This window comes from Ambystoma mexicanum, chromosome 3q (genome assembly GCF_040938575.1).
Source record: "Ambystoma mexicanum isolate Mex_15411 chromosome 3q, UKY_AmexF1_1, whole genome shotgun sequence".
NCBI classification, from domain to species: domain Eukaryota; kingdom Metazoa; phylum Chordata; class Amphibia; order Caudata; family Ambystomatidae; genus Ambystoma; species Ambystoma mexicanum.
This window is the reverse complement of record NC_090926.1, coordinates 1,265,269,313-1,265,289,896: the sequence shown is the minus strand read 5'-3', so window position 1 is coordinate 1,265,289,896 and position 20,584 is coordinate 1,265,269,313. Positions and strand designations below refer to the sequence as shown.

The following is a 20,584-nucleotide window of genomic DNA, read 5'->3' as shown; positions in this document are numbered from 1 at the left end:
AAAAGGAGGGGCTACCTCCGAGCGGACGGTACCCCATGCAGCACACAGCCTTATTGGACAGACTCAGAACACTACAACTCCCAGTAGCCATTGCAGTTCTAAAGTGTGCAGCTCACACTAAAAGGGCAGACTTTATTCCACGTGGAAATCAAAAATCAGATGAGGAAGCAAAACGTCTGATGTGAATGAAAGAATGGTGGTGATGGCGAGTGTTTCAAATTGTTATAATAATTTGTCTAGAACTCAGTTGGGAGAAATCCAAGGGGTGTCAAGCAGAGAAGTGCGTGAGAACTGTGTACCTGTTTTCTTGACAGTGGATCTAGTTGGGACCGCCAGGCTGCTTCCAGTGAAATGACGAGCATGTGACTCGGGGAACCAGCCTCTCCACCACCCTAATGACACAGGGTGGTGAATGGACCAACTCCCAGCGTCACGGAAGGCACTCTCCTGATTAACGTGACGAAGGGACTGTGCAAGCACAGACAGGAGAGGCCACAGTCTGATGGAAAGTTACTGGATACGGGTGAAGTCCAAAAGAGTCTATTCCAAAGGTACGTGATCCGGTGATGAAGCAAGATGGTCCAGGAGTCTCTCAGATGAATACCAGGTAAGGCCCCCAGTCCTCAGGGAGACAAGTTCAAGCAGCTTCACGTAACTGGTCTGGGATGACTGATCTGCTCGAGGTACAGTAGGTCCAAAGGATGAGGCACCAGGCAGGTCCAGACAGGAAGAGGGAACCAGATTGGGAGGGGAGTCCACAAAGAGTTGGGACCCCTAAGGTAAATCCAAGGACAATGAACGAGGGCCACAGGAAAGCTGGAGGAAAGGCTAAGCCCAGAAAGACCCAGGGAGAACCCAGGACAAGGAGCAGGGATCCCCAGGGAAAAGAAGGGGACAGGGAACTGGACCTCATGGAGGCTCATAGAACAGACAGGGGCCAAGGAGAACCCAAGCAGGTAACAGGAGACTGGGAACCAGGCAGGCTGGGGACCAGCAAGGCAGGGAAACAAAAAAGAAGGCTGGAGCTGAAGCAAGACCAGGCACAGGGAACAGGAACCACAAGAAGCAGGAGCGAGCAACACGACCGTAGCAACCGCGTTGAGACGCGAATTGCTACTGCTCGCGGTTCCTCTTATGGGCCGCCGGCACTCGCGAGGCCTGAAACGCAAGCCGTTTCGTCTCCGAGCGCTGGCGGGCCCAGAACGAGGCTTGGAAGGCAAGCCCTTCCCAGAGCGGAGGCCCAATCTACGGCGCATGCGCGGAACCGAGACAGTGGTTTCCCGCGCATGCGCCGCAGCCCTCTAGCACCGGCCCCAGCACCTCTCCCCCCGGCGAACGCCCAAGCGCGAAAGCGCGGGTAGATCCGCCAGGAGGTGGGAGAGGGAGCGGGTGCAACGGACCCCTGTCTCCCCAAAGGTGGCGTGACAAGGGGAAGCGCCCCTAGACGAAAAAGACTTGTGGACTTGGAGAGGGTGCTCTTTAAACCCCTCTGAGGCATTGTGGCGACAGGACAGCCCTTGTAAACCGGTGATGCCTGTAGCCTTATTACGGGTACCGTTGGAACAGCTGCACTACCCTACGCACGTCACTAGAGAGAGCCTCACCACAACAATAGCAGAGGGTTGGGTTGTTCCAAATATAGAATAACACGTTGCATGTTATATAATAAATTGTATCATATGTCAAAGGTTTACTTCTGGGCACACATTGCGCACGATTAGAGGAGTTATTCCGAGACCTAATGGTCCCTTTCAGCATTTACATATCGACAATGTTGACATGCTGCAAGTCTATAATGGATAGAGATGTATTATTGTGGTAGTATGTCCCTTTTCAAGGTGGATTGAAGCTGGACTGTGTAAACACCCAGACGCCACTTGTGCAGCGACATTTTTAGTACGAGAAGTGTTTCCTAGATGGGGAATATTTGAAGTATTAAGATCAGATAATGGTCCCCGATTTTGTCAATGAAGTCTTTGAACAAAGAAGCTTGTTGCAAAGTGCTCCGGCTCTCCTCTGTGCGGTGACATTTCCCATTAGTGTGCAGGGACAGGGACTGTGGACTAGGCTTGCAATGGGCACTTTGCTCATGTGGTTTGTACTTTTGATTCTCAGGCAGATATTTAGCCGGTCAAGTGGCACAGCGAGTAGAGCGCTCGCTTTGACATCCGTGCAGAGCCTGTTAACGCAGGTTCGAATCCTGGCGGGGCCAAACTCAGCCTTTCATCCTTCCGAGGTCGATAAATGAGCACCACACACCGTGGGTAATTATAAGCCGCGCTCAGATACCTGAGGGTTCGTAGCGCTATATAAATGCCTAATTATTATTTATTATTATTAGGAGGGAACTGGACTTTACAATGCATCTATGAAGCATGCCACATGGCCTTGTTCACACTCAGCAATGCCCGGGCAGGCTGCACTTTAAGTCGTATAATGCTGCAGTAATTGCGGCTTAAGTGCCACATCTACAAATATAGCAGTTGCTGCAAAGATGTGGCTGGCCACATCCTGGCGAGCTGACACAGGATGTTGACATCCACACCCTTAGCACGGTTGAAATTAGAACAAAAGTCTTTTTTAAAAAAAAAAATATATCAATGCTTTCGCTTTGCTCCTATGTCAAAGATTTGTTGAATCTCCCTATTTAGATTTGCTGCATGTAGCCTCATGAACTTAAGGTTTTGTCTCAAACTGATGCCATTGCCCTTTTTTCCTCTAGGGGAGCTTCTCATTGGGCGACAGCTGCTGCTACTCTCACCACCAAGACGAAAAGAAGCCGAAGACTGCTTTGGAGCCCCCACCTGCCCTATAATCTCCTACCACACACATGGGAGGGAAGACTTTTTCAAAAGACATTTTCACTTTTAAAAAACATGCAAGTTCTTCTTAGTGGTGGAAGGCTTTTCTATTTTTGGCTGCCTCTAATTGGAGAATTACACCAGATCCCTGAAGGACCCACTCAACATCCGAAACATGATAAAAAAAAAAAGTCAAATTTGAAAACATTCTGTGTTTATTCAAATGGACGGCAACCCCAGCAAATCCCCTTGAATAGTGCAGAGAGAATGCAAAATGGCAGGAAAGGTACACACAAGCAACTCAAACATGTGCTAAAGTTGTGACATTTAAAGCATTGGGAAAGAAGTTGGAGACTTGAAATGTAGATACATGCTGTTGTGCTTGTTTTTCGAGAGGGTGGTTTGCAGGCTCCCCCAAAAGTGGCACCTGACCTCCACAGAAACCTCATTACACAGGTGGCAGCAGTGGTGGAGTTCCACGTACCAGTAAAATGGCACTAATGCCCACCTCTGCCCCGGGAGATGGAGTGTTGTGTTTGCTCCTGGGCAGGGAGGTGATGAGAAGCTGGGTCAGTGTTGTCCCGAGTGGGAAAAGGCCTGGCAAGGTGAGCACCAGACAGAAAGCAGCTGGCATAAACATGTCATACCTTTGAAACAGATAAAAGGCACACGTTTGTAGCACCGTTGAGGCAGAAAGGCTCCTTGCTTTACTGCATCAATACGAGCCATTGAGGACGTTAATTGGTCCTCCAGTGCCTTCCCTTGCATGTAATGTAAATCTTTGCTCATGTGAAGCAGTAACAGTCTGCTCAGGGTGGTGCAAAAGAAGGGGAACTGAGATCTCTGGGTGATTAAAGGGGATGTGATCTGCACCCAGCCCGTCATGGGCACTGCACCCATATCCAGAGAAATACTAGGCCCAGATGAGTACATCCCGGAAGGGGTATTGTACATAGATCGGAGGGCTCTTGGTGAGGGCGCAAGGGAGACCTTGTGGACAGTGCGGATAATGGCTGCAAACTATTAGTTCATGGATTCCATGTCTGCTGTGCTAAAGAGGCGCATATACCACTCCCTCCCCGACTCTATGCCCAGCACGCCACTACCTTCTGAAGCTAGGTCTGTGCTCCAAAAATACTGAATAAAAGCTCACAGAAAGACCAGGCAATACAGCTCCACCCTGCGCACACAATTCGCATGTCCGAACAGACAGTTGGATTTTGAAAAGTAGGATAGCCATTGCCCACTATAATGCTCTGTGTTGGGGCGGGTGGGGGAGGAGTTAAGAACCAAGCCTACATCACAGATTAAAACAGTGGCAGGATCGGAACATCCATACCCCAGAAGTAAGTCAGTGATGCCTTGGCGCTACTCTTCTTTGCACAGTCTTTCCAATAGGCCATGTAACGTGAACAATCATTGAATGAAGAGTCTGCCTGGTCCGTTCCAGTGTTTTGTACAAGGACGGTGGCCTTCCCCATTGACTGTTCACCTCTGCCCCAAATCATGGCTACAAAAAAAGTACCGCCCCCCCACAGAGTCACACGATAGAATCTACCTTACCAAGGGGCCAACCCATGCAATTATATGACACTTTAGGGACTAGAGCAAGAGGCACACAAAAGGTAAAAGGCATTTGGCTCCAATTAACAGTTTCTGCACTCCAGCTGCAGAGAGAGAGAGAATCTACAGCAAATCACTTTACTCTGCAGAGAGAACATATACACAGTGCAGTTTTCATTTTTGGTTCAGACAGTACAGCAGGTGGTTATGTCCGCAACAGTGGTTCCAGCACACAGCATCCCATGCGGTGAAGGCTTGCGTGCGCCGAAGGCTATAGGCGATTGGTGTCAGTATTTGTGTATTTCACCGTGGCAAGAAATGTCTTAATCTCCATGGGCTGCAGGGTGACCGCTGTGGGGTCCAGGTCCACAGCTGGCTTCTGGAATGTTCTACCTGGAGCTAGAGAAAAAGGAACATGCATTGGCTTACTCAACATTCCCTACCATCTGTCAGCAGGTCAGAGACCCCAGATCTGTGCAAGAGACTGACCCACGCTAGAGATGACCAGTCTCTGATTGGAGAGCCTAGAGAACAGAGTGCCTGACACAAGACTGACACCCATCATTAGCCTAATGGGGCAGGCGATCGCACCATTATACAGTCCCTTGCCCCGCCACCTTATTCACAGCAGTATCTTCTAGCAACTCACCCACAAGTGATGCCCTTACCATACGCCAAAGTACTGTACTGTGGTGTCAGTACTGGAAGGATGCCGGCTCCCCTAAACTTATAGTGTCAGTATCTCCCATCGCCCTGTATACTGGACGATGGTGGGGAGGTGTAAAGAGGACACTTTTCACATCATCTACTGCAAGTATTGAAAGGATGGCATCTCCCCAGATCACGTAGTGTCAGAACTGCAAGGGTGACACGTCGTCATGTAGTGTTTGTGTTGCATAAGGTCATCCCCCTTTTGAGGGCATCCGTATTATGGATTGGCACCTCCTTGTACATCTTACCTCCCCTTGGACTCCATCGCAGGCGTTCCATGGACTGCTTGACGTGGTTGGCCCCTAGAGTCATTTCCTGAAGGGTTGTGATGGTGAAGGCCGAAAAGAGACCCTAGGATGGAGAATGGGTGATAGAGGAGGGGAGGGTTGAGAAGGGGGTAGGGGTAGAAGAGCATTAATCCATTTCTCACAGAATTTACATACCTGAGATACATCAAAGAATTTGGTGGATCATGACGTTCAGAGAGGGAGTCAGGACCTCAAATCTTAGACAACTGAAGGGCACAATGTTGGGTGAACGTTGGAGCATCAGAAAGAAATGCACTTTGTCCGACCCCAATTTGATTTGTATTTTTTTTATAACAACAAAAAAGAACATTGGTAAACTATCTTGTCAAACAAATAATTGTAAACATACCATTTCACAGTTTATCTGCACCATAAGAAAACAGGCTTATCTAAACACATCCCTGAATATCCAAACCTACCTCCCACACCATCTCCATGACACTGAATATCCAAACCTACCTTCCACACCATCTCAGAATATCCAAACCTACCTCCCACACCATTTCCATGACACTGAATATCCAAACCTACCTTCCACACCATCTCCAAGACACTGAATATCCAAACCTACCTCCCGCACCATCTCCAAGACACTGAATATCCAAACCTACCCCCACACCATCTCAAAAACACTGAATATCCAAACCTACCACCCACACCAATATCCAAACCTACCACCCACACCATCACCATGACACTAAATATCCAAACCTAACTCCCACAACATCCCCAAGACACTGAATATCAAAACCTACCTCCCACACCATCTCCATGACACTGAATATCCAAACCTACCTCCCACACCATCTCCATGACACTGAATATCCAAACCTACCTCCCACACCATCTCCAAGACACTGAATATCCAAACCTACCACCCACACCATCCCCATGACAATAAATATCCAAACCTACCCTCCACAACATCCCCATGACACTAAATATCAAAACCTGCCTCCCACACCATCTCCATGACACTGTATATCCAAACCTACCTCCCACACCATCTCCAAGACACTGAATATCCAAACCTACCACCCACACCAATATCCAAACCTACCTCCCACACCATCCCTATGACACTAAATATCCAAACCTACCCTCCACAACATCCCCATGACACTGAATATCAAAGAAACCTACCTCCCACACCATCTCCATGACACAATATCCAAACCTACCTCCCACAACATCTCCATGACACTGAATAGCCAGACCTGCCTCCCACACCATCTCCACGACACAATGTCCAAACCTGCCTCCCACACCATCTCCATGACACTGAATATCCAAACCTGCCTCCCACACCATCCCTGTGACGCTGAATATCCAAACCTACCTCCCATACCATGACACTGATATCCAAACCTACCTCCCACACCATCTCCATGACACTGAATATCCAAATCTGCCTTTCACGCCATCTCTGAATATCCAAAGCTACCTCCCACACCATCCCCATGACACTGAATATCCAAACATACCTCCCACACCATCCCAGTGACACTGAAAATCCACACCTACCACCCACACCATCTCTGAATATCCAAACCTACCTTCCACACCATCTCCATGACACTGAATATCCAAACCTGCCTCCCACACCATCCCCATGACGCTGAATATCCAAACCTACCTCCCACACCATCTCCATGACATTGAATATCCAAACCTACCACCCACACCATCTCCCTGACACTGAATGGCCAAACCTACCCTCCACACCATCTCCATGACACTGAATATCGAAACGTGCATCCCACACCATCTCTGAATATCCAAACCTACCACCCACAACATCTCTGAATATCCAAACCTACCACCCCCGCCATCCCTGTGTACTCCGAGATCCCCTGCCGGCCCATAGAGCCGAGGTTTGCTCAGAAGGACTTTAAAACAAGATAGCTGCACCCATGAAATGGATGGGGTTGCAGATTTATTACTCCAACTCAATCAATAAGGACAACTCAATGGTCTGGCAAACGGAGTCCGTTTAATGAAAAGCACAAAAAACAGGGAGTTAAGGATATCAGCAGTGATGCAATCGTCCTTCTCGCTTCAACTTCAACGAACTTCATACAAGTTGTAACATTTATACTCAAAACTCGTCATCATGGACGTGGAACACTCAAAAGTTAACATGCAATTCTATTGGTTAGGAAAAGGTAACTTTACTATAGGTACTATATTTGTATATGGTAACGGAGTGAGGGGATTGGGTAAACACTGTCAGGTGGGCATCTAAGCCCTTCCTCCAAAAATGACTACTGTAGACGTCACTAAAAGTACAACGTCCTCTATTGGACCATAGATTATTTGGTCCATTGTGATTGGGTTGGCATCAGCCCCATGCATACTTTTCCATTTCGCTTAGCAGCGCACAGAATGGTCGGCGAGGGGCGGGGTGCCCCTCAGTTACCCGGCCTTCCTCCGATTATGGTTACAATCAATCATCACTTTAGTAGCCATGTGTCAATTATTTCACTGTGGTTGGCCTCGAGACTGCATCTTCTGTCTGGAAAAGTTCTGATATCTCTGCCTGGTCAGGTGCCAAGCGTAGGTGTGAACCTTTGCTTCTTCTTGCTCGGCTGGTCATGCGATTCTGACACCGTGAATTTGTCTCTTTCCTCTTAATTTGTGTATTTGATTTTCGTTTCATCTGCCTTCGCCTTCTTATCTCGACCTTTCAGAGGCAGGATATTCTGTTCTTATTTTCAATTAAATGTAGCTACTGCTCGCCTCTTCTATTGGTATGATCTTGGCTTTCATGGCACGACTTTCCTCTGCTGAGTTTCGTTTCAGCCATCTCTTCTCGTTTTTGCTAAATATGAAGCTTTCTCGTGTGGCCTTTAGTAGCCTGGGCTGATTCCGCTTCTTGTGCAAAGGAGAAATATACTTCTAATACTGTGCTTCGTTTGAGGAAGATTATGTAGAATGGCGCTTTGAGCACTACTCTTCTACTAAGCATAGCAAGCCGCACTGTTTTCTTAGCCTGCTTGCGGTTCCAAGCATATTTACATTTGTAAACTGGTCGAATATCTTCATCTTGCTTACAGCTTTAAACTTCTTTGCATTTCGACATTGTCCTTTCACTTTAGGTTCACAATATCCTTATTCATGGTGTTTCGTCTCTTTGCATCATTCTCTGGTTGTCATTTCTTCTATCTGCAAGTCAGTCCAGGCCCTTGTGACGTCACCATTCGTCTTCCATTAAGACCTTTTTGGTTTCTTCAGGAACTGTACTCAGACGATCTTCATTTCATTTCATTTGTTGGTAAGGTTGGATCAATGGGTACCTTACTGTCCATGGTTTTCTTGGTATTGGTACGTCGATATGTGATATTCTTCTAATGGGTACTGGGCAGAGCCCTACTGTGGCTCTCTGCTGGTTTATTTGCTCATCATACGTCATATCTCAGTGAGAACGTTCCTGGTACTTCAAAATGGGCGACTGGAGTGCAGGCTTTACTTGGGACCTCCTCTACACCCCACCCTCTGGCGATTCATCGACCACGTTCACTTCCGTCCTTGGATTCATCTTACTCGGTTCTTCTGTATTCATCTTCACTTCATCGCCTGGGTTCATTCCTTCTTCATCTTCTGGATCTATACATGACGGTCTGAAGAAATGTCTCTTTGGAGTCCATATTTTTATTACTCCTTTCAGGTTTCCTGCTGTCTTTACATGTTCGTCTTTATTCCATGTCATTAGTTGGCATTGTCCATTTGGGCTGCAGTAAACCCATCTTCCCACATTGTTTCGATGTTTCCTGGGGTAGAGAAACGTTGTTCCTTCTGGTGCGTGATTGCTGGCCTTCACAAAGTCTCTTATTTCTTCATCAGTCAGGTCTTTGGACTTCCATCCTGGCTTGACATCAATCATGATCTTCATCCCTATGGCGTTTTTCGCAGTTTTCTGGCACTGAGAGATTATTATCTTGACAACACAAAATCCTGGCAATATCACTAGCAGGGCTCCCAGGAACTTGAAGGCATCTGCCATCCATTGCGGGACCCATGAGAATAGTGCTCCAAACCAGCTGTCACCATCAACTTTGCCTGTCTCGCCAATCATCTGGTTCTGCAGTTTTGTCAGCATACCTATGACTTCTGTTCCATTTTCCTCATCGTGAGATGGTATAAATGTGCAACATGATTCTCTGAATTTCGCAAAAACTCCTTCATCCATAGCTGTGATCCTGTGGACATATCTGTTCTGGAGAGTCATCAGTCGGATGGCTCTTAACTCTTCTTTGATTGCATTGAATCATTTTATTGTCGTGTTGATGGTCTGCAATAACTCCCATCTGGTTATCTGTAACCATTTAGTATTTGCTCCAACTTGGAATCTCGGCATGAAAATTGTCGCGAACACTGATGAGGTGAGGCTAAACAGCTTGTGTATATATGGGATTGCATGAAAGGCTTCTTCAGATTTGGCATAGAAGTAATTTTCCCTTTTCAATCGAGTCATCAGTTCCACAGATCTCCTTTTCCTCAGGTGAGCATCTGCTGAAAACTCAATATTCAGGTCACTTTTCAGGATCACCACAGCTGGAACGTGGACGTTCACTATGGTGCATATACTTCCCCAGTTTATCGGCAGTCTGATGTATGCTTTGGATCCACATGCCCAATAATGAGCCATAATTACTGCAGTTCCATGCACCATTCCTGGGGCATCAAAAACCCATTCACAGTTCTGATTCTCTCCCATTTTTCTAGTGCCATTATTCCTGAAGCAGAACTTTGGGCTCTCCAGTGGCACTATCTGCAAGATTCCTCCTCGGTCTTCGACCCATGTCAGTAGTTTTGCAAGCTATGGCCATAATGGCTTGCATCCATTCTGTACGATGTCCATGGTGCCTTGGTAACGACCAGTGACCATCTAGGCTCTACAAATTAAGTCTGGTGAAAGCAGTGTTCCCCAAATCTGCATTTGGCTTCTGTTCTTCCAACTTTTAGCCTCTTCTGGAGTTTTTCCTTGGACATTTAGCCTCTGATTTACTTCCCATCTAATTTCAGCTCCTTTAACTCCAGGCTTCTCGTACCTGATCACGTGATTCCTAGTATGAGCTCTGTTTCTTGTCTTTATGTCTTGAACATAATCATCTTCATCGGGACAGGCTGTTTCAGTTGCCCATATTAGGGAGGCATCACAACCCATGAACTGGCCTCTGGTCTTCCACATGGCTACGTGTGAAAGACAGTGTGCTGTTTGGACATCAATTTCTAAAGCTACAAAGATCTTGGACTTCCCCATGCTGTATGGTAGGAGTGCACAAACAAAGCATTCCCCTTCTGAGTTTCGTCTTCCAACTTCTTTCATGAACTGGTACCAAATGTTTCCCAAATGTGCTGTGCTGTCCAAGTAATCGTTTAGTTCACTGTCGTCTCCATGCATGCTTCTGTTGATTCTTACGGTTTTCATGTAGTTTGCTATCACTACACCCCTGAATGCATCTGTATGGCTCCTTCTTGCTGGAGGATTCTCATGTATCTTGGTCCATGGTGCAGGCCTCATCTGTGCCATTTGAGTAGACAAATGTCTGGCAGTTCTTTCCTTGCTCTAAATCATCTTTTTCCTGCTGGTTATAAATGCCCATCTCATCCACCCTGATATTGGTCCGTGTATGGCTGTACTGTGGAACTTGTACTTGTCCCTTTTACTGGAACATACATGTTTGTCACTGCTGTCTCTGTGGGTTTCTTCCTCAGCTCCTCTAGTCTTTCCACTATGTCTGCTTCCTTCATTTGGCTCTTTACTTTTCTTGTAGTGATATATCCCATAGTAAGCAGTATCTTCTTCTCCGAGGCTTTGAATTGTGGTTCTGCAGTCATTGACACTAGGCCTGTTGCGTTTGCATTCCGTGTTTGCATGCATGTGGTTGTCAGTAATCTTGTCACATTCATGCTTTGCCGACCCTGTCTCCGGCTTTTCGATTCATCTGGCACCACAAGTGTGTGTGTGTCATTGCTAATCACATCCATCTCAAGTTCATTCATTCCACCATCAGATCTTCTAGGGACTGGAATGCCTATGTAAGGTCTGGGTATTTTCGTGGGTTTCAAGCATACATTAGGTGGGTGCATTGGAATAAGAACGCTTTGTGCACAAATAAAAATGCAGTTCTGATTGTTAATGACAATAAAACAAATGATGAATATGATATATACATTATGCCCCTGAATGTCAGGCGGCAGCATTTACTTCCAGAGAAAAGTGGACTTCTTTCCTCCTGTGGGAGGACAAGGTTGCTGCTCTGGATCCCCATCTTGATCATTCGCCAAAATGTTAACTTTTACTATACTCCTTTAATGAATATTGTCTTTCGGATTCTTTGTTGTGCGTTTCACAACAAAGAATCCGAAATGAATTCTTGTGAATAATGAATTGTCTGTTTTCTCAGGATATAGTTCTTTTACTCGGCTATGGGAGGTGTCAATATCAAGCAATAATTTAGCAAGTCTCTTTTTACTGTGCATGTTCAAAGTATGTCAGCTTCCAGTCTGTGCCCCTGATCTGCTTCATTCCCGAAGACATATTGTCTTTGTCAAATAGAAAATACGAAAGGACATTTCTGGCAATGCTCTCTCGATCTGTCCATCGGCAGAAAGTCTAAAATCTTCCCAAATAGTTCTGCTGATGGTTGGAGAGTTCCACTTGCATCACAATTCCATGCAAGAGCATGTCCATCTGTGTAGCATTAGCTAGATCTCTGAAGGGGAGGACGTCAACATATCTACAGGGAAAACGGATGGTACACAAAGTCCTTGTGCTCTGCCTGTAGTAGTATCTCCTGTGTTCCGTGCTGCCCTGCACCCTTTTCGTCGTCGCTGCAGCTGGTCTGAAATTACAGTAAGGCAAGATGTCATGCAATTTTGCATTTCAGACCCCAAGATTTCTCCTGTTGACTGGGCATCACATCTAGCTCTATCTCGGGGTGCCAGGGGAGTGCAAATTCTTCCTGTGGCTATCTCGTGGGGTGTAAGATGATGGTCGGAACTGGGTTGGTCTCGAGTGCATACAGTGCCAAAGGAAGGCAGTGCAACCATCCCTTTCTTAGAGTAAGCTTCAACTTGGCTATTCTTTCCTTCAATAAGCCGTTGCGCTTGTCACAGAGCCCGTTACCTTGTGGATAATATGCCAACGAGAACTTTTGTTTTATACCAAGCAGTAAGCTAATCCGTTCAAAAATCTCATTTACAAAGCGAGCCCCATTATCTGATCTCATAACGGTTGCGCGGTGGTTGTTGAGTGTCCGGAATTGTCCGTATTGTCTTTATTTTGCCAAGGTATTTTTGGGCGAGTAGCGCTGCGTGTAGAAGTCAGCCACTGGTATGTATGCACTGCGTCATAGGTTTCGAGCGCACCTGGTAATGTCTCTCCTTTCCCTTGCAGGAGTGGATTATAGAGTGCTAGCACCTTGAGTCTTGGTTCAGCGCTTCTGAAGACTCGGTCTGGTAAGTATGCACAGAGGCTTTGGTAAGTATGCACTGCGTTATTGGAGAGAGCGCAGTGAAGAAGGTCTCTGCGTTATTGGAGCGAGCGCAATGAATAATGTCTCTTCTTTCTTTTGCAGGATTTTGAGCGCGGACCTGGATTCCAGCGTAGCGGGAAGATTCGGTGAGTATCCGCAGCATTATTGAAGTGCGCGCGCTAACGCAGTTCTTCATTGTGCTTATAGGTGCAGGTGTAGGATTCCCCTCTTGACCGGAGAAAGCTGCAGCGTGGAGAAAGCACGTGGGATGATCTGGAGCAGGTAAGCAGAAGCAGGATGATCCGGAGCAGGTAAGCAGAAACAGGATGATCTGGAGCAGGTAAGCAGAAGCAGGTTGATCCGGAGCATGGCGAGTGTGTTGCTGATGCAGCACACAGTAAGCAACACGAAGCACTGGGAAAATCTTGGGTGTGACTTATATAGCCAGCCACACCCAAACACTAGAGAGCTCATGAATTGTCATACACTTCCTGTTTGGCAACAGGAAGTGAACCAGGAAGTTACTACAAACACCAGAAAGAAATTAAAAGATGATATCTGCTATGGGTTTTTTGTGTGCCTATGCCAGGCCTGTCAAGCCTCCACCCACCTCGCCCAGACTACCTGCCTGGTACCCATGACAGTTTGCCTTAGATTGTTATAGCTTTCAGGTGTAGTCCGTGCAACCATCATTCTCTCATTGGTATGGGTGACTTCCAATTCCATGATCGTCTCACTCTTGGATGCCATACATTTGGCTTCTGTGTCTGCTGCTTGATATAAAATGCTTGATTTAAAATCTGTCCCTTTCGTGTGGGCGGCGCATTTCAAGACTGCTATGCCGTAGTGCCTTAATCAGCTGTAATGCCTTAATCAGCCTGTCCAATAAGGCTGAGTGCTGTACTGGCGTGTCATCCGCTCGGAGGTATCCCTCCTTTTCCAGCGCACCAAGCCTGCATGCACTGTTGACGTCACATAGGCGGAGACAATGTACACCGTTACTTCCTGGTCTGCGTGATTCTCAATGGCGAGTATCAACGCCAATAATTCTGCAGCCTGTGCTGAATAATGAGATGGTATTCGTGCAATAAGGAGTACTCGAAATTCTCCATTTGCGGTGCGTTTCATTACAGCGACGCCTGTATATCTTTGTCCATCGTTTTGATCGATCCTCGAAGAACCGTCAATAAAGACACTTTCTCCTTCCACCAAAGCATTTTCTTTTACCCTGGGAATTTCATCATAGAATTCTTCATAGTTTGCAGTTATGTATTGGTTCTCCTTCAGTGACTTGCTCTGCTATAAACATAGCTGGGTTCACTATCTTACATCGGACTACCTTAATCGATAGATTCAATATGATCACTTCATAAGCAGAAGCTCTGAGATGTCAGTGTGTCCTTTGGTTTCTCTAGAATAGCAAATAGCGAGAGCTCGACGTACAACGTCATTGAGCATCCCATTACAACGGTAGTAGCTTATTCAATGGCGAACGCTGCGACAGCCAAACTTTGTTCGCATAGGAAATGGCCTTTCATCACCGGGTTAAAATTCCCACTAATATGCCAGGGGCTTGTACCCCAATGTGGTTCTCCATGTGAGCACTGCCGTCATAACGCTGTAATTCGTGGGTGAAAACAGGTAAAATCCCTCCTCATAGTTGTGAATTCCTAAAACTAGTGCCATGCAAATAGCTTTTTTGAGTTCAGCAAATCCTTCCTCCATGGTTTCAGACCATTCAATTTTTTCTTTCGTCACTTGGGCCTTCTTAAAAGCCTGAAGCAAAGGCTTGGTGTAAGAGCTATAGTCTAAGACCCATGCCCTGACATAGTTGCACAGGCCTAAGAAGCTCTGCATCTGTTTTATCTGTGTGGCTTAGCCTTGTTCAGTATGGCTTCAGCCCTTTCTGGGGTCACTTTTTCCCTCATGCGAGATCCGCTGGCCTATGTACAGCACTTCTTGTTGACAATATTGTAACTTCTCTTTGTCAAACTTATATCCTTTCTCAGCCAGTATAGTCAATAGCTGAACAGAATCATACCCGCATACCTCCTCTGTCATGCTGCAAATTAAGATGTCATGTCATCCACATATTGCAGGAAAACACTTTCCAATGCAATATTGCTTAGGTTCATCTGCAGGACTCTGTTAAAGATAGGAGACTCACAGTAACCCTGGGGCAGACTTGTGCTTTCAGACGCATCTGTCTGAATGTGAATGACGTCAGATCTTGTGAGTCACGGTGCAATAGGATTTGAATAAAATGCATTTTTCAAGTCAATCACCGTTAAATATTTTGCCTCAACAGGTATATTATATAGGAGTGTAGCTGGGTTAGGGACTAAAGGGAATTCGGCCTCACAAATATAATTTATCGGCCTCAGATCTTGAACTAGCCTCTAAGACACTCCTTTACTTTTTTTTCACATGGTACACTGACGTATTACATGGTGACTCTGATGTCACTAAGATGCCTTGCTCCATCATAGCAGAAATGGTCTTAAAATTCCCTTCATCTGCCTCTCTGGACATGTGATATGGTCATGCTTTGGGTAAAATTGCGCCTCGTTTTAGCTTAATTTTCACTTCTCTGACCCCTTTCAATAAGCCTACGTCATAGGGGCCTGTGGTCCACAATGAGACAGGCACTTGGGCATGGCATCAAAATATTCAGGACGGTTTCGTGCCAACATCATTCTCTGAGGCACTTCCCTTTTGATCATTCTCATCCAAAAAGTGAGACTCACCTCCACTATGGTCTCTTCCATATCTGCTTGCTCTTCAAGCAGATCGTCATCAGTGACGTCAGTCCATCGGTATCCTTCTTCAATGGCGATTACTGTGCACCATTGTCGGCCTTCGTCATAACTAATCAAGGCCATTTTTCCCTCGCAGTGCAGCTGTGTGTATCAAGGGAAATACTTGTCCCTTTTCCTCGTGCATAGGTATTCTTGGCCTGAATAAAAATTCATCTGGGGTTCTCATGATTTTGTCTGCAGGACAAAAGCCATTAGCACACGTACTCCATAGGCAAATATTTGTGTGTCTCATAGCTGTGTTTCCTGCGCATGCTCTAATCACTTCGCATATGTTTGAATAGTGCATTCCTGGAGTTGAACATACTATGCCCTCCTCCATGAAGAGATTGTCATATTTAACTTTGTCATTAGATTTCGAACCAAAATGTTTACTGGGGTCTGTCGTGAATATAATACAGGCACATTCATCTCACATTCTCCTAAAGAGACTGGAAGTTAGTTTGTGAAGGGAACACGACTTGTAGCTCCTGTGAAACCCTGAGTATTTATGGCATCGCCAGACAAGGAAAACGTCCCTTCACATGTGTTGCGCCCGTGTCAACTAAAAAGGAATATTCTTTATCCCCAATAACGACATCCACCCTAGTTTCCCGGTGAGGGTCTGGTGTCACTGATAGGATAGAACACATCAGGGCTCCAAGTGAGCTGTCCTAGTCCATATATAGTTTGGGACCACCGTGTGCTGATGGATTTCCCCCATTCCCAGTGTTACTTCCCATTCCAGGGTTCACGGTCTGCCCTGCGCTCATCGTTTGTGACAATTGCAACAGTGACTGTAAGGACTGCCCTTGTGGAAAACTCACCATATTCTGAGGTTGCAAGCCTGGTTGTGCTCCTGGCGCTTGTTGTTGCACTGTGTGATTCTGTGCAACTCCCTGTTGTACGAAGGCGGGTGGATTTGCCACGCCTGCTCCTATACCTTGACTGTTTTGCATCATGTCTTGATTTCTGCATGTGCGCGCTAAATGCCCTGTCATCCCACACAACCAACATACTGGCGGTGGTCGATCATTTGCCCATTTGACAAATCTTGATTGCCATTTTGCATGTTTTGGAAACCTCCTTGATTATTCTGGAAACCTCCCTGATTACTCTGCCATCCTCTTCCCCTGCGGTAAAACCCTGTATTGCCCTGATTACTGTGTTGTGGATTATTGACCTGCTGCATGCTCGATTCAGCTGTGCTAGTTATCATGGCTCCCTCAAGAGCATATTTTGACAATTTCTTCTGCACCAGTTTGGCCTCTTCGCCCTTTCGTGCAGCTTCTTTTTTGCGATTCTTTTCTTGCAATAGCCTGCAATAGTGTGCGATGGTCAGCTGTATTTCTGACCAAGGTTTAGCCTCGATTCCTACCAATTTCTTGAGCTGTTTCTGTACCGGCTCTGGCAGTCCGTGGCCAATATATGGTAGAACACAGGTATAGATTTCCCCCCAAGATTCATGAGTCTCGAGTACCCACGCGTCTTGAAAATTCTGTATGTACGTTAGGGAGAATTCTCTCTTTAGGCTGAATTTCCTAACCTAGTGAGTCCCCCAGCAGCTTTGCTGGATTTCTGGAGTTTGTTTTTTTCTCCTGCCAAGAGTGAGACTCTTTTTCTCCCACTCTTGGACATGATTTATGGTGTTCCTTTGACTGTTAATGTGTTTTATAGGCTATGGGGTCCTTTACTCCATAGGGTCTCATGTGTTTTTCCTAGGTGTGTTACACAGCACCCTCCGTGCAGTAACACAGGGGTGTCATAGTGACACCCCACCATAGACTCCATACCCTGGGACTGACTACTGTCTCCCAGGGCATGTAAAGTCACCATTGGCTTTACTAGTGCCAAATTATGAACAGAAACCAGTACAAACCATCATATTGTGGACGTACTGGTTGGGGCAATTCAATTTCCCCAGGGTCTGTTAGTCGAAGGGGCACTTCTCCGCCCCCCCTGATCGAGTTTTGGCTGGTGGCAGTGGATACTACTTTTTATATTCGACCGCGAATATATCCCTATGGGATGTTCCCATTGTTCGAGGCTACCAACTTTAATTATTTAATTCTCATAGCCTCAAACATACCGTGGGTTTATTTATTTTATTTAATATTAATTCGCCGGTTGGTATTTTTTGCCAGGACTCGATTCTAAAATGGCGTTTGTGTTCTCTTCTGTGACTCCAACCCAAGTCGAGCCCTTAGTTCCACTTTTTGGCGGGCTTCTCCACAGAAACCTCCAAAAGTGGTGCCACTCTGTCTGGGTACCACAGGGGGTGTGGGAGGGGGTTTAGGCACCCTGGACTAAGTTATCTTGGTAACTCAAGTCGCACTCTTGTGTGATTGGCCCAAGTGGTGAGCCGGCCGGCTCACCACTTAGCATGTTTGACAGCTAGGCGGAGTGAATGGGGGTGTGCAGCATAAAAGCAGGGCTTTGGGGACTGGAACTTCAGAAGTCGCCACAGGACCTGAGAATCCGACGAGGGAGAAGCTGAGCCGACTGTAACGCTCACCTGGTTCCCCCGGAGGCGCCGGTCTTGATCTGGCGTGGATACTGTCTTCAGTGTTAGGCGCAGGGTTCGTTTTGCTCCCGGACTGGGCCCCCTTCCCACCGACAATTTAAGCTGAAGAGTGAGATGTCTGCAAGGGTAAACCAAGGTATTAGTGTTTGGAAGATTCGGAAAGTTCCTAGCCCCTCTCGCCCTTTCTTTCCCCGTGGAACTGGGTTGATATTGCGCTTACCTTATATAGGTAAATGCCGGGCTCTCCATCCTGCGTCTTGTGCAGGGGCGCTGGATCCAGTTGCTTCACTGGATGCGAGCTCTGCCTCTTGATAGCAGAGGATTTGCTGAGAGCGAAGACGCCGTTAATGCACGAGCGTGCCTTGTAAGTATTAAAGTTCCTTTTGCATTGTTCTCTTCTCCTTCAAAAGTCTTAAGTCTGTAAAGTCTATGTCTTTCCTTTTTCAGATGCTGTGACGATGAAGATTATCCTTCTAATGGCACGTAAGTAGAAAGACTGCACTAGCGCTGGAGAATGCTCCGTAATGTCTCTTTTGTCTTTGCAGGTGCTGATGTGCAGCGCGAACAGATTGGCGAGCGACGGGTAAGAAGTCTTGTAACTAAGCGTTACTAACCGATGTATCTTGCCTTGCAGGTGCCGGAATGCAGCGCGAGCTGAGTTGGAAAAGGCGTAACACAGGTAAGCAGAACTTGTAGTTGAATATTACTGACCGATGTTCTTTCTCTTTGCAGATGTCGGATGCCGGAAGAGAAAGGCAGAAAAAGGCGCCTTGGATGCTGCCGTTGGATTAGGTAAGTAGATTTGCTGCCTTTACTTTAGCCTAACCTGTGCCTTTGTTTTGCAGGAGCTGCAGAAGACTGAAGAAGACTGAAGATTGGATTCCAGCAGGTTATTTCGTGTTCACAGGATCTGGAGCTGGAGGTTTCCTGGAGCTGACACGGTGAGCGTCCTGCTGCAGATGCAGAATAACGCGAAGCACGTGAAACCAATCGGGTGTGGTTTAAATAGCCTTCTGTAGTGCTTAGGCGTCTCCTTCCACGGCCCCACCCAGGTAAGAAAAGAGTTCCAGATTTCTAGAAGAGTTCCTGTGTTCTGCTTCCAGGGAGTGGCTCTTGCTCCACCCAGACAGAAAAAGTAGTTCCAGGCAGAGAAGGATCAGGAGACCAGTTAGCTGGTAAGTAAGCAGCATGGTCTGCTACAGGTAGGTCCACCAAGCACTCTTATCTAATATGAGCCCGGCGCTTCCTGTGCCGGGACCAGTCACCCTCATGAGCCTGGCGCCACTGGCGCCAGGACAAGGTCCAGAGGGTCCCTATAGGGACTGGCTGGTTCCTGGGATCAGAGTCATGGGCCTGCTTCCAAGGTCGTGGGGCAAGTCCTGACCCCTTGGAAGCAGGGATCATGACAGCACCCCCCCTCAAGGCCCCTCCCAAGGTTGACTTCTCCGGAGGTCTTGGTCTGTTAGGAAATGTCCGATGAAATTTCTTGATTAGTCGGGGTGCGTGTACATGTTCTGCAGGTTCCCAAGATCTTTCTTGGGGGCCGTAGCCTTTCCAGTCAATCAGGTAGTGTAGTTTTGATTTGGAGATCTTGGAATCCAGGATATTTTTGATTTCAAACTCAAGTTCTCCGTCAACTAGGATAGGTTCAGGAGATTTAGTCAATCGGGTTTCCGGTTGAACTGGTTTTAGTAGTGAGACATGGAAGACTGGGTGCATTTTCATGCGAGGGGGTAAATCCAACTTGACCGCTACGGGATTTATTATGGCAGTAACAGAGTAGGGTCCCAGGTATCTTGGGTTAAAGGTGCGTGGTCCCTTTAGGGGTAAATATTTGGTAGATAACCAGACTTGATCTCCAATTTGGTATTGAGGGGCTTCCTTTCGATGTTGATCTGCCCCTTTCTTGTATTGTTCCTTGGCCCTTTGAAGGTGGCTAGTAGCTTCCTTGAAGGCTTGGGTGATGGTTGAATGTAGGTGGTCAACTGCTGGTGTTCCAAGATCCTGAGGTGGATCCAGGTTAGAGGTTCGAGGATGATTACCATACAAAAGAAAAAACAGGGTCTTTCCGGTTCCAGAGTGGACTGAGTTATTGTAAGCGTACTCGGCTATCCAAAGGATGTCCTTCCAAGTTCCTCCTGTCTGTTGCAGCATGCAGCGTAGGTACTGTTCCAAAGTCTGATTGGTCCTTTCGGTCTGACCATCGGTTTGTGGGTGGTGACTGGTGGAAAGCCTCACATCAATTCGAGCTAACCGACAGCAACTCCGCCAGAAGTGGGAGATGAATTGACTTCCTCTGTCTGAGATTAAAACTGAAGGAAAGCCGTGCAACCGAACAATGTTTTCAAGAAATTCTCGAGCCAGGATTGCTGCTGACGGTAACCCCATTAGTGGGATGAAA

The 20,584-nt window shown here is 46.7% G+C and overlaps 1 protein-coding gene across 1 annotated transcript in view; it reads right to left on the bottom strand.

Annotated features, from left to right (window-relative positions):
* Positions 1-2,998: 2,998 nt before the first annotated feature.
* LOC138447859 (lysosomal alpha-mannosidase-like) overlaps positions 2,999-20,584 on the bottom strand; it is a 564,797-nt gene continuing 547,211 nt past the window's right edge. Inside the window, exons 23-24 of the mRNA XM_069604298.1 lie at positions 5,324-5,426; positions 2,999-4,763 (exon numbers count right to left, since the gene is read on the bottom strand). Coding sequence (XP_069460399.1) covers positions 4,636-4,763; positions 5,324-5,426 — 231 coding nt within the window. The 3' untranslated portion in view covers positions 2,999-4,635. The remainder of the gene's footprint in view (positions 4,764-5,323; positions 5,427-20,584) is intronic.